Genomic DNA, 12789 nt, shown 5'->3' on the forward strand with positions numbered 1-12789 from the left:
CCCCCGTCTCTCCCTCGGCAGGGCTGTTTCTCCTTCCCGAGGAGCCGCATTCCGCCGCACCTGTGGATTTCCTGCAGGAGCTGCCCAGCTGCCAGCCGGCGCGGAGGCGGCGCGGGGGCACCGGGGAGCGGCGGCCGACCCTGCCCGGGAGCGCTGGCAGCCGCGGGGCCCGGGCGCTGCTGCGGGACAGAGGCGATGGACGCCCCGCCAGGGAGTACCCGCTCAGCATCGCCGAGAAGAGGGCGTTATTAAGGTTCATCTTCACACTTTTCCTCCTTGATAGTTTTGGGGTTTTTTATGACTTCTTCCTAAACACAGCCCAGGTGCGCTGGAAGGCTGAAGCAAAACTGGATTTGGCTGTATCTCTTTCACTCCATGGCATGTGATTCGGACAAGTATGTGCCCGAATGCTCTTGGCTGGCACGAGGGAGTCGCTGACTGGGGGCAGAAGTAGGTTAAATTGGAAGAAATTAGCCAAATCTGGGGATTAACCAATTAACCTGCAGCAATCAAGCACGTTTCTCACTGTTTTCCGGTTTGGTTTGGGGTTTTTTTTTTTGTTTTTTTTCCCTCAGGGTTTTGTGTTTTCAAGGGTCATTGTGGGTTATCTGCATGAACAACCCCCTGCTGCTATGCAACTGCTGCTGCTCTTGAATCTGCTCAGCTGCTCTTACTCAATGCCCTGTGCTCTCTCTGCTATGGCTCAGTAGTTGGAAGAACTCTTSTCAGGATCTTTGCTTCTTTTTATCTTCTCCCTCCGCCCCATTCAGTTTTAAATACTCTTTCCTGTGCGCTGTTCCTGTCCCCCTGGTGGTAACCTCCTAAAGGGAGGGATTGCGAAGACCTTGCTTTGCCCCGCCTGAATTTCTGTGCTTGTTGTCTCATGTCTCACTGCTGGGCTGAAAGCTGCTTTGAGGAGAGGATAGAGGATGTGGRTTTATACTGTCAGAGAACAGCTGCACTTTTAAATCAGGTACATTGTAGWTCTGGTTATGAACAAGGAGAGAGAAGTACAATTAATGTGTCTGGTACTCCACGGAGAACAGGAGTTATTCTRTTGCAAGAGCAGTGGCAAACAACCTGACCCTGGAGTTTAACCCTATAGCCTATACACAAGAAAGAAACACTAGAAGATGTAGGTCACGCTAAAGGAAAATGCTTGATACCTTGAATTTTTATTTGAAGTTGGGTATCTAAAGTTCAGTTCTTCAAGAAAAAGGAACTGGAGGGAGAGGTGGAGTTGCAATGTCCCAAGGCTTGTTTACACATGTTAGCATGTAGAGATTCTGATGGGGCTTCTTGGCACTTCTGCYGATCAGTGATCTGCATTTGTGCAGCAGCTGCCAACACAATGTGCTTGGTATAAATGTCCTGAGAGCTGAACACTCAACTAGTGTAACTCAGATGAATGTGCAGCCCACGCTTCTGTTTAAAATGCACACCAAACATGGGCCAGACAGTTCTGCAGCGTGTCTGGAACACTGCAAACTGCAGCCTGCAGTTTCCACAGAATGAAATCTCTTGAGAAGAGCTCTMTTTGCTCTTAAAGCTGAGATCATCTGGTGCCTGTTTGGTTGTTTGTCTAGGTTTTATTTAGCTTCCTGCCAAACTGCTGATTTTACTTTTAACTGCGAAGAGAGAGGAAACTTAACAACAAAGAGCACACACGGCAGTGGTGTCACAGTGCATCGCTTGGGCACGTGAGTTAGGTGGAGTACACAGCCTTTTAAAACTGAAACCTTGGTCTTGTACCCCAGCATAGTGTCCTCATGGGTACTTACTTAACTGCTGCCCTTCTTCAGTGGCATCAGGGGCTGGAACAGATTTTTCTGCATACAAGTCCATTTTAAAGCTATGTTTCTAGGAAGTTTTGTCTGGCTTTACGGTTTCTTAGAAGAAACAATAAAATGCAAACTCTGAGCCACTCAAAATTCTCCTTGATGCTGTTACTGGCCATGCAGAAAATTTTAAAATGCAAATGTATTCATATAGTGTGACAATCTGTAAGTGTGAAGTAGTTAAAAATGACAGACAGTGGCACATTCTCAGTGTTTGCAGCTTGTTGTTAGAACAGTGCTCCCCCAGAGGTGTTTCTCAAATTCATTGAATTGACACTTTCAGGCAGATTTTTCAAAAGGCTCTTGTTGTCAATTGGATTTTCTCCAAGAGAGGTGAKTGTTTTTCATGAGAGAGCTTGCCCTATTTGAATTAAGTTGATGTTCTATTGCCAGTAGGATCAGCTGGGGAGGGATTGTGTATGTTACTGTAGCCATCCCCCTGAAGGCTGCAGGCAGACTTCATCCTGCTGAGTCCTGATACATGAAAAATTATTTCTTGTGCTCAGTAACTGTATTTTTGGATTCTTAGGGACTTTCAGCAGGCCGATGCCGAACATTTATCTAGATGGAAGAGGTGGAAAAGARCTAGCAGTAAATCATTGAAAAAAGCACTCGGTGAAGTCAAGGGCTTGTCATCTTACCTGGTGCTYTGGCGACACGATATTCACAGCATAGAAGGTATTTCTTGTCCGCTGTCCRTTTCTCCTCTGCAAAGTTGCTTCTGTTATTGGCAGCTTTACCTGTGTGAGCATAGTTCCACATATAACTATAGGTGCTTAAGAAGTTAYTCTCTTCCCTTATTATTGCTGAATGTATAATCCATTATATGGTAGAAGGAAATACGCTGCAGAAAATTATTAAAATTGCATTTCAGGTACATTGCTACAAGTCTATGATAGTTAAAACTAGCTTTAACAATATTTCTTCTGTTCAATGTAACTGAAATTATAATCTGCGCTCTCTGTATTTTCAATGATTTTATCATCTTAATTATTGGCACGTGTTTCTTTTGTTCCCAGGGAAATTTGGTACTGGCATTCAGTCCTACTTCTCCTTCCTGCGTTTTCTGGTCCTGCTGAATTTTATAATTTTTATCCTGATGTTCAGTTTTATTACTCTTCCCATCATCATTTCTAAATATGGAATATTCAACAATACCATTGTTAACATTTCTCCAAAGTAYATAGGTAAACATCTTCTCTATGTACAGCTTTTGTAAGATTCCCCTTTTCCATCAACTTCTCCTCCACCTCCCAGAACAAAAGAATATAGCATGTTTGAATGAACATGATCTTGTGATGAAATGGGTATTGCCATTTGAGTGACTTTTCATGCCTTTCTTTTGACAGAAGATAACTGCACAATTTAYGAACCTAGTGGTAATAAGGGACTTGTTTACTTCTATACTTACCTCCAAGATTTGCTCAGTGGCACTGTAAGTAATTAGGTTTGTTTTTTTTTAAATWAAGTTTCTGTGTCTCTCATAACATTTAAAATGTTAAAGAAAAAGTTTACTTGTGGAATGAAACTTTGATAAATTTGAAAAAATGGTAATCTATATGCATCAGTGGGGCACATTGTCTGGGAAGGGGAGTTTTCAAAATTACTTTTCCTGAGTGACCACAAGGCCTGGCTGGCCACGTGCTGCTGCCTGTGCCTCTCCTCCCCAGCTGCYRYCCCTTRTTATTCTGCAGCACACTGCCTATTGTGCTTTCTCTCTAGGGTCCCAGTGTTTGTGTCCTAGAGCTCTTTGATTGGAGAGGAAAGGGATTTTAAGCACACAGTGCCTGCATTACAGTCTGGTAGAAGCAACAGCAGCATTTAGAAACTGCAGACYGTTGCAGCTTACTGGGGGCCCTAATGTTAAATTTATGAAATGATTGCTTAATGCCAGGTTGGATTTAATCAGGCAGTTGTTACTGCTTTTACGAATTCTATTTCAACTTCATTTTCACAGGGAATCCTTGAAGTGACAAGTTTGTTTTATGGCTATTACACAATAGATGCTATATGGATCAGTACCATGAGGTACAACTTGCCACTGGCATACCTGCTGGCTACATTTGCCTACCTTGCCTTAAGTCTCCTCTGGATAATAAAGAGGTAAAGATGTTGATGGAGTTTAGTTACCTGTTGCACAATGTACATTGTATTCCTGCTTGAAAGGAACGTACTGTGTTCTAGAGCTGTTTTATGTGGAAATAGAGAMTCTTTTGCCTGAGGATGCAGTGCCACAGTAGCTTTTGTTGTGCTTGGGAAAGAGCAGTAAAAAAGAGAAAACAATTTGACATGCTTACAGATGTAAAAGTGCTTCAACTATACAGTAGTTGTTGCAGGATGTTCTTTTGGTGTTTTTGGTTGAGTTTTATCTGTGCCATCTCAGTTTCCTTTGCAATGTCGGGGTGAGGTGAGAAGGTGTGACTGTGATGAAGTGCAGGTGGGAATAACCTGTGTCAGTTAGGATCAGCTGCTGACTCACACTCACAGTATCCCAGAGACTCCCGGTACAAAGCAAAGGTGGCAGTTTGCTCACAGAGTGAGTTGTTTAGCCTTTGATCAACCAGGTTGCTTGTCTGTGGTTTTTTCCTGTGGATAAAATACACCTTTTCATAAATGAAATAAAGTTGTCATTTTCTCTAGGTCTGTGGAAGGCTTTAAGCAGAATTTAGTGCATGATGCAGATCCATTTCAGAGTTACTGTAACAAAGTCTTTGCAGGCTGGGACTTCTGTATTACAGATCCAAATGCAGCCCGGCTGAAACATCGCAGTTTGCARTGTGAGCTCCAGGTGAGTAACTTCCATCTTTCTGTGGTTACGGTTTCATACAGTTCAGATAGCTAAAAGGAGAACTGTGTAATTTTGCAGATAAGGGAATAAGGTAAAGAAGGATTGAAGAAGCTTGTTTTGGTGGTGTAGCCCACATCCTCTTGCATGCTTTCTAGGTAGCTGGAGTTGTGGTGCAACGTGAGAAGGATTGGCACGGATGTTAYCCACCCTTCCCCCATCCACTGGGACTGAGGCCAGCCTTTATCTGCTTGTCTTATCTGCCTCTTCCTCACACTGCAGTCCTGCTTCCTGTGTTAGTTCTGTAGTCCAGCAGGAAAAGCTGTCCCAGCTGTGGGCGTAACTCTGCAGGGATCCATTTGAGTGKTCTGGGTTTTAAGTGTGCAATGCAGTAGGCAATAGTTTGGGGAGAAATAAAATTCAGGTGGTGCTCTTTGTACTGTGTGAGAGCATTGTTATAGTAACAAGATACTGAAACATTTTCACCAGGTGTCTGGCACACATGCACATGCAGAATGCTGAGGCAGCTATAGATTTCCCAAATCATCAGGTTCTGAAAAAAGTCTGAAAGGCTATTTCGGTAAAACAAGGATTTTCTTTTTGCTCTCTGTACACTAGGAACAGAGATTTGTGTAGTGAAACAATTACMTTTGAGAAGATGCTTCCACTTCAAACCATAAAGCATTCATTACAGATTTCATAAATTACAGTGAGTGGCTTGCTGCTCTAGTTAAGTTCACAGCCATCTTTTCTCATCATAGAGTCTGAATCTCTTTCACTTACCACACTTTTGCCTCCAGAGCAGACATCTGAGAAGAAAAACTTGCATCTCTTTTTTCTTTTGTAGACGGACTTGCAGGAAGAAAAATTGAAGCAAAAAATAGCTGAGAGGACAATGAAAGAAAAGYTACGCATCTACTCTCTGAGAATATTTATAAATATCATTGTTCTTGCCATTTTATCAGGATTTTTTTACTCCATTTATAAAGTAACTGTCTTCTCTCAAGAAAACTCCAATGTAAGTATCAGAAATGACACTAGGACAGATTCAGTCAAGGCTGGTGGGCAGCACAACACTGAACCRCTTGARGAACAGTTTCACTTACTGAGAGCTYTATGTAGAAGGGCTGATATCTTGACCTTGCCCTAATGAGCTGGTAGAGGAGCTTGTCAGGGTGGTAGGAAAGTCAAGGGAGGTGCTTGSCATCAGTGAGAATAACTTGAGTGTCTGCGCTTGGAATAGGTATGAAACGTGGTGGCCTTGGTGCTGRTTAGCAACAGGCAGACACAAACTTCTGTCAGCTGAACCTCTTTAAACAGAAGCTTTGTGCAAGCACRGAAATACTCTTACCTGGAGGTGGAAGGAGTTGCTGGTGGAAGGAGTAGGACAAAGCAAGGGTGTGTAGCAGCAAACTGCAGAGATAGCAGTGATCAGGCTTGTATAAAGAATAGACATTTGTTTTCCATGAAACTTGCTCGTCTAGAGGTATTCAGAATCAGACCTGGGTTTGCCATTCATATCACACCTGGTGTTGATTCTTATTGCCCAGTGCAAATGTAGATGGAGGGTGAAGACAGAGTAAAAGATGCTGCCTGAATCCTGGACAAGGGAGGCTGCTGTGTAGCACTATATTAGGAAGGTGTGTTTCTCTAAGTATTATTTTTCCCTCATCTCTTCTTGTGCAGGACGTCGACAATGCAAACTTCCAGGCTAATCTCTTAGTGCAGTATTTGCCTTCCATGGTGATCACRCTGGCCAACTTCATCGGTCCTCTGATCTTCTCATTTCTGATCAGATTTGAAGACTATACACCAGCCTTTGAAATCAAGATGACACTCTTGAGGTAAAGATGTTTTTATTGTGGCCTTGGATGTTTCAACAACTTGTTCWTGGTAGGCTGTATGTATTGTAAATATTGAAACATAAAGAAGCAGAGAAGTTGGCACTGGAAACCGAGGAGGCATTGTTTGGTCAATGTTTAGTTGGAAACTTTTAAGTCTGGGAACCATCTGCTTTGATGACAATGCAGTGCAATCGTCTCAGTGTTCAAGTTTTTCTCTTAGTCCCATTTAGCTGCGTGGTCTGGACATCTTCAACCTGAATAAATGATCAGTAGAGAACTTGTGGCTGCGGAGCTGTGGATTCACTGCTTTGTGTGCAGCAATTCCCTGAATGAGCAAATGTRTGTGTGCAGCAGTGGCTGAAGCACAGCTTTGCTCAAAGCAGAAGTTAAAAGTTCTGGGGTAAAAGATACTTCAGTGTAAGAGCTGGTGTTTGGCAGCTTAGGGCAGTAAGATCTGGGTTGAAGCACCTGAACTCTGCAAGTCCATGCTTTGTATTTCTGATTTGGCCAAGTGTCTCAGAAGGCCTGAAGCTACATGAAATGGAAATACACACAGAACTGTACCTGAGAGAATTGCAACCCATTGCAGCATCAAGATCTGCAACTGAAACAACTGATCTAGAGCCGTTCTGAGAAAAGAAGCAAGGAGGGACTGTAGCCTAAAGCTGGGAAGGTGAAAGGCAATTTTAGCCTACTCTTAAGGAAAGAAATGTGTTTGTTATCTAGCTGGCTTCTCTGTTAAAGCTCTGCCTGACCYGTTTTTTTTCAAGGCTTCCTTGGACTCCTCTGCAAGGGGAGCCAAGTGTTAACATGGCTCTTTTTTGGCAAGTTTGGAATTAGGTTTTGCCTTTCTTCCAGGTGTGTCTTCCTGCGTTTGGCCAATATTGGCGTTCTCCTGTTCTCGCTGTGGAGTCAGATCTCTGACTGTGGCTCTGACAAGTGTAAGCCCTGTGGATACAATTACAAACTCTATCCTGTAAGCAGATTTATCTCCATCTTCAATCTTCTGAGCTTGTGAACAGAGATTTGTTTGCCATGAGAGTTGCTTGTCTAGCAGGGTATTCAGTATCAGCCCTGGGATTGCCGTTCATGTTATACCTGGTGTTGATTCCCACTGCTTAGTGCAAACCACTACAGTTGTTACATATCTATCTCTCTTTGTCTAGATCTCTGATTACAATTAGTCCAGTGGCAGATGAACTCTTAGCACAGATCTTCTGTCCACCAAGAGGATTGTTTGGGGCAGCTGTGTTTTGGAGACATGGTGCCATTGCCGTGTACTCCGATAAGGCTTTTCCCCAAAAGAAAAAAAAAACAGCAAACAAAAAAACCTATCCACCAAAACCAAACAAAGCACACACAAAAAACAAAGCCCCCAAAACTAAAACAAACAAAAAAAAAAAAAAAAGTGAAAAGCTTGGAATGGGAACTCTGAAACACTTGAATATTTTAGAAGTTGAAATTAATACAATTTGAACTTAACTGAGACATTTGTTGCTTTAGTGATAGACAGATTTTTCACTTGTTTATTTGGACTACTAATCTTGTTTTTCCTGACTTGTTTTTATAGTGCTGGGAATCTGATGTTGGGCAAGAAATGTACAAACTGATGATATTTGATTTTATTGTGATTCTTACTGTGCCCCTGTTTGTGGACTTCCCCAGAATGTACGTATCTCTGCTTTGTGAGCATATTTTTRCAAATGACGTGTGAAACATATTTTCTGTTTTCTGCTTTAAATTCCCCATATTTCTAACCACAATACTAGTTTTAAAACAAAGCATAAASATATTTCTGGTGTTTTGAGCATCTGTTTGCCATTCAGATGGCTGTATAGTTTTTGATATTGAGAGCTTTTTTCTTCAGCCATTTTCTGTTATATTGCCTAATGCTTAAATGTTGAATTCTGTGTGTTCCAAATGTGTTAGAATGCATCTAAACACTACAACTTCAATATAGGACTAATTCTATTCTTTGATTTTAGGTTGTTAGTTACTCATTGCTCTTGCAAGCTAGTTCAGTGGTTTGGCCTGCAGGAATTTGGAATTTCTGACAGTGTCCTGGAAATCATTTATGGGCAGACCATTTGCTGGATTGGAACCTTCTTTGCACCACTTCTCCCTGCAATAGCAACTATAAAATACTTTGTCATCTTTTACATTAAAAAGGTAATGAAGGTGTGTGGTTGATACAGGACTAAGCACATCTCTGTGGTTTTTGTAATACAGGAATATAGGTATGCAGTGTTCTAAAATCACTGACACTTTCTGTCTAGCAAGAGGGGATGTGTCCAGTGCAGATGTGGCAGAACAAGGCAATGGCAGTGCCATGGATCGTMCACCAAATGGCTGTGTCAGCTGACTCTGTGCAAGCGTGTGAGATCCTCTGGATGCAATTCTTACACAAACTAGGAGACACTGACTTATGCCAAAATATGAGGCATTCTTGCCTTAGCCCTTTTCAGCCCATGCACATCAAAGGAGGTGGTTGTGTGGTAGCTGGTGTCATGTTTGAGAATGGAAATTCAGTTGCTGGGGAAGTGTATTTGGATGGAGCTCTATACAGATGTWCTGGTAACAGTCTTACCTTCCCTCTTCAGATCTGTTTGAAACACACACGTAAACCTGCAGCTAGGCCTATCAGGGCTTCAAGTTCCAACTTTTTCTTCTTGTTGGTGCTGTTGATTGGGCTCATCTTGGCTTTTATCCCTGTGGGAGTCAGCATAGCACGGTAAGTGGCAATTTAGGTTCTGGGAAGTTGAGACTTGTKCTAAGGTTGTCAGTTCTGTAAAAACAGATGCACAACTTTAGAATTATTAATGGAATTAAGTATATAGAGTCAAATTATAGCTTAGTTCATATACACCAAACCTACAGTTTTAAAGACGTAAGACACTTCTATTACATCACCAAATTGGTGCCAGGCTTGTTTTGAATTATTTTATCTTTGCATTTTGGTGTAACATGTTCTTTCTCTTCTGTCTCCTGTACAGTATCCCCTCTTCCAAAGCATGTGGGCCATTCAGGAATTTTAACACTTCGTGGGAAGTTATTCCAGCTACAATAGTTACATTTCCAACAGGTCTGCAGCAGGTCCTTTTTGGCATGGCATCAGAAGCCTTTGCAGTGCCTTTTTTTATGATCATTTGGTGAGTACTGTGGAGACTTGATTCACTTACGCAGCTTTATCMCTTTCCTCACTTGCTGAACTCATACCAAGCATCTGTTAGACCAGATTTTCCATTTGCAGTCAAAAGCATAAAAACCCATATGAATTTTCAGCCCTTACAACTTTGCCCATGTGATCAAACTCATTAACTTTGTCCCATTTCCTCTTGCGTGTCCCATATTCAACCGTGTCTTTCTCAAAAATGTTAACTGTGAACCCCCTGCAAATTAGTACTGTAAGTCCTGTGATCACAGTTCCTATCCACAAACCTTGGTTTGAAAAAAATCCAAACTCTCAAAACAGTCATTCTATAAGATAAAATTCAGTGTAGATTCATAGAACTTTTAAGGTTGGATGTCACCTGTAGAGAGAGTTTAACCTAACTCTCCTAATCAAAACAGGGTCAAGTGGAGTAGAAACCATATTTAGTTAGATTTTGAGTATCTCCAAAGATACGCAGACTTTATAATCTCTCTGGGCAGTCTTTTCCAGAGTTTGTCCAGTCTTCCAAGAAAAAAGTTTTTTTTCTGAAGTTTAAATGGATTTTTTTGCATTTTAGTTTATCTGAATTGCAAATTTTGAGCCTTAYTACCTGATGCTTTCTAAAACTTCTATGCCTGAAAACACATGTGGTTTATTTTGGACTCCACCCAGCCCTTTCTTTTGTAGCACTTATTTATGTGTTCTCCTAAATGGAACTTGTTTTTATGTTCATAGGAAATCTCAAGTCCTCTCTTTTTGATTTGTTATTTACAGCATCATTATGTTCTATTTTACTGCCTTGGCTAGAGCACACAAACGAGTGGTTGAGCAGCTCAGAGAACAGCTGGTTTTGGTAAGATTTGATCCATTTTACTGTCACAACAAAGAGAACGTTAGGGCTACAGAAATGAGACATGCAGAAGAATATTGGTTTTCGTAGTCTCCTGGATATTTAGTGTTTGCAACAGGCAGTGAAGAATGTTTTTCAAATTACACAGGAAAAACAACCAAACCATTATGGTATTTCTTCATAGATTTGATTTTCTTGGGTACCAGCTGAAACTGCACCAAGGTCTGGTTCTATCAGGCAGCACATAATGCATGAGAGATGCCTCTGAGAAGCTGTGTSCCTGGTTTTCCTCTGTTGCCTTGCTTCAATCCCCTCATCTGCATGGCTTTTTTTCTGCCAAACAMGAACCTGAACCTTGTGTTTCCTGTCCTCTCCACTGTCTTGCACAACCTTCATTTCTRTTTCCTTCTCTGCCCTAACAGACACGTGCCCAACTCCCTACCCTTCCCTTCAGGCTTCTATTTCTGCTGCATCTTYTCCAGTCTTGTTCTTCAGTGCAGGTCCAGCCCAGCTTGAGCAGGTCCTGAAAGCAGAACGAGTCACCACTAACCAGCCCTTTGGAGAAGAGGGCCAGTGCTCTCTGGCCATCTGAAGCCACTGCCASATTTGGCAGGGTTCCTGTGCTGTGATCTGACAGACTGCTGGAGTCAGAGCTAAGCCTTACTAGTGAGACTTGTCACTTATGAAATAGCCCATTTTTTGGTGCTTTTAACAAGCTGTCCACAGAAAACATTACTGGGGAAAGATTTYTGAGGGGTGAGGAATTTAGCCTTCCTGCTTTTTGAAGGGTTCTTAAACCAGCTGTGAATTCTGAAAATCCTTGCATGCTTTTTATTTTTGTTTGCTCATTCTTGTTCAAGTTCTTGGAAGCATGGTTTCACATTTCAAGGTGTGTGAGATGTTTTTACTAGGCTCRGTGCAGAAATGTTAATGTGTGACCYAGCATGAGATAAATGAAGTCAAGACTATTGTAAACTTGRAATTGTTCAGGTAGTTGAGAGTGTGCTGGGGGAATACAATGTGGTGAGTGCACTTATTCCTAATAAAGAAAAAGCTGTTCATAGATGTCTTGTGTGAACACCRTTCGTGTCAAATGTTACTCTGTCTTTCCAGGCGAGTCATGACAAGCTGTTCCTAATCAGAAAGATAACAGAAGCTCGGAGGTGTCCTTGAAAACCATGTAAGCCAAAAGAACTTGACTTGCTGGAGCTCCTAGAACCACAAGATAACAGCAGAAGCATTTGCAGCTTCTAAAACCTGAGCAGCTGACTGGCACCCTGCCACTGTGATCCATACAACGGGTGCTTGTGGTCTGAGTCTTTCTTGATTAAGCTAGTGGAACTCATTTTCCAAAACTTGGAACTTGAGCAAATCTATACTGTGTTAGAGCTGTTCARAAAAGGATACTTAATGCTGCTACAGTTTTAAGGCTGTTGGGATTTGCTAARTCCCTATTTTTCAGTGAACTTGGGTAAAATATGATGAGAACTGAAACTCTTTTATACTGTTCTTACAAATTATGCTATACGGATCACGAGAGGGGTGAAAGGTATGGTTTTACATGTTTTCAACTCCTTTCATTTGCTTTGTTTTTAAAAGGTATGTATGGAAGTATTTTGTAATAGTGCATAGGAAAAGAATATATGGCATAGGTTTGAAATCAGTTTTCKGAATATTTTAGAGGTGAGGGTTTGGTATTTATTCCGCTCTGAGCACTGGATAACTGGTCACAAATGGTTCAGAACAAGCAAGTGAAAGAGCTCCTGGCACGGGGAGAAGCTGACTGCCACTGGTGCTGGGACACCAGCCCTGCTGATGTGGAGCCGCCTTTTCAAGGCTTTTTTAATGTTTTAAAGCATTATTATTTGTGGTTTATTCTTGTACGAACATGTTGACTACTGTTCTCTATGTTCTAAAATGTGAATATTTGAGAGTAAATTACTGGTTGGCAATACTGTGTGTCAGTACCCCTTAATTTCACATTTCCTCTCTCTTAGGTGAACTGCTGTGTCTCAGAGAATCATAATGTCCCTGTAGGCTACTCACCCATGTCTTTATTTAGCAGTTGTGGTTAAGGATTTTCTGTACAGAACTCCGTTCATTGCTTGAAATCCGGATTAGTGYACTCATAGTTAATGTGAGGCACTGTCCTTTATATAATGTTTTGGGGTGTTTTCTCTCCTCTTTTTCAAGAAATTACCGTTCAATAAATGCTATTTTTTTAATGATAGCGCCTGCTGTTGCTGTGGCTGTGGCACCGTCCGGGCCCGGCTCCGCCCGCCCTCAGCGCTGCGCTGCAGTTCGCGCCGCGGCCGCCAGGG

The 12789-nt window shown here is 41.9% G+C and overlaps 1 protein-coding gene across 1 annotated transcript in view; it reads left to right on the top strand.

Annotated features, from left to right (window-relative positions):
- The window catches only part of TMC7 (transmembrane channel like 7), a 12628-nt gene extending 562 nt beyond the window's left edge, over nt 1-12066 (top strand). The window contains exons 2-16 of the mRNA XM_057384154.1: nt 13-253; nt 2368-2516; nt 2858-3025; nt 3188-3273; nt 3796-3941; nt 4479-4626; nt 5471-5641; nt 6310-6467; nt 7326-7443; nt 8038-8135; nt 8453-8636; nt 9068-9198; nt 9461-9616; nt 10393-10471; nt 11582-12066. Of these exons, the coding sequence (XP_057240137.1) occupies nt 13-253; nt 2368-2516; nt 2858-3025; nt 3188-3273; nt 3796-3941; nt 4479-4626; nt 5471-5641; nt 6310-6467; nt 7326-7443; nt 8038-8135; nt 8453-8636; nt 9068-9198; nt 9461-9616; nt 10393-10471; nt 11582-11641 (2093 nt within the window). The 3' untranslated portion in view covers nt 11642-12066. The remainder of the gene's footprint in view (nt 1-12; nt 254-2367; nt 2517-2857; nt 3026-3187; nt 3274-3795; nt 3942-4478; nt 4627-5470; nt 5642-6309; nt 6468-7325; nt 7444-8037; nt 8136-8452; nt 8637-9067; nt 9199-9460; nt 9617-10392; nt 10472-11581) is intronic.
- Nucleotides 12067-12789: the final 723 nt, after the last annotated feature.

The sequence above is a fragment of the Malurus melanocephalus genome, unplaced genomic scaffold (assembly GCF_030028575.1).
Source record: "Malurus melanocephalus ecotype Western Australia unplaced genomic scaffold, MMel_1.1 scaffold_689, whole genome shotgun sequence".
In the NCBI taxonomy this organism is placed as follows: domain Eukaryota; kingdom Metazoa; phylum Chordata; class Aves; order Passeriformes; family Maluridae; genus Malurus; species Malurus melanocephalus.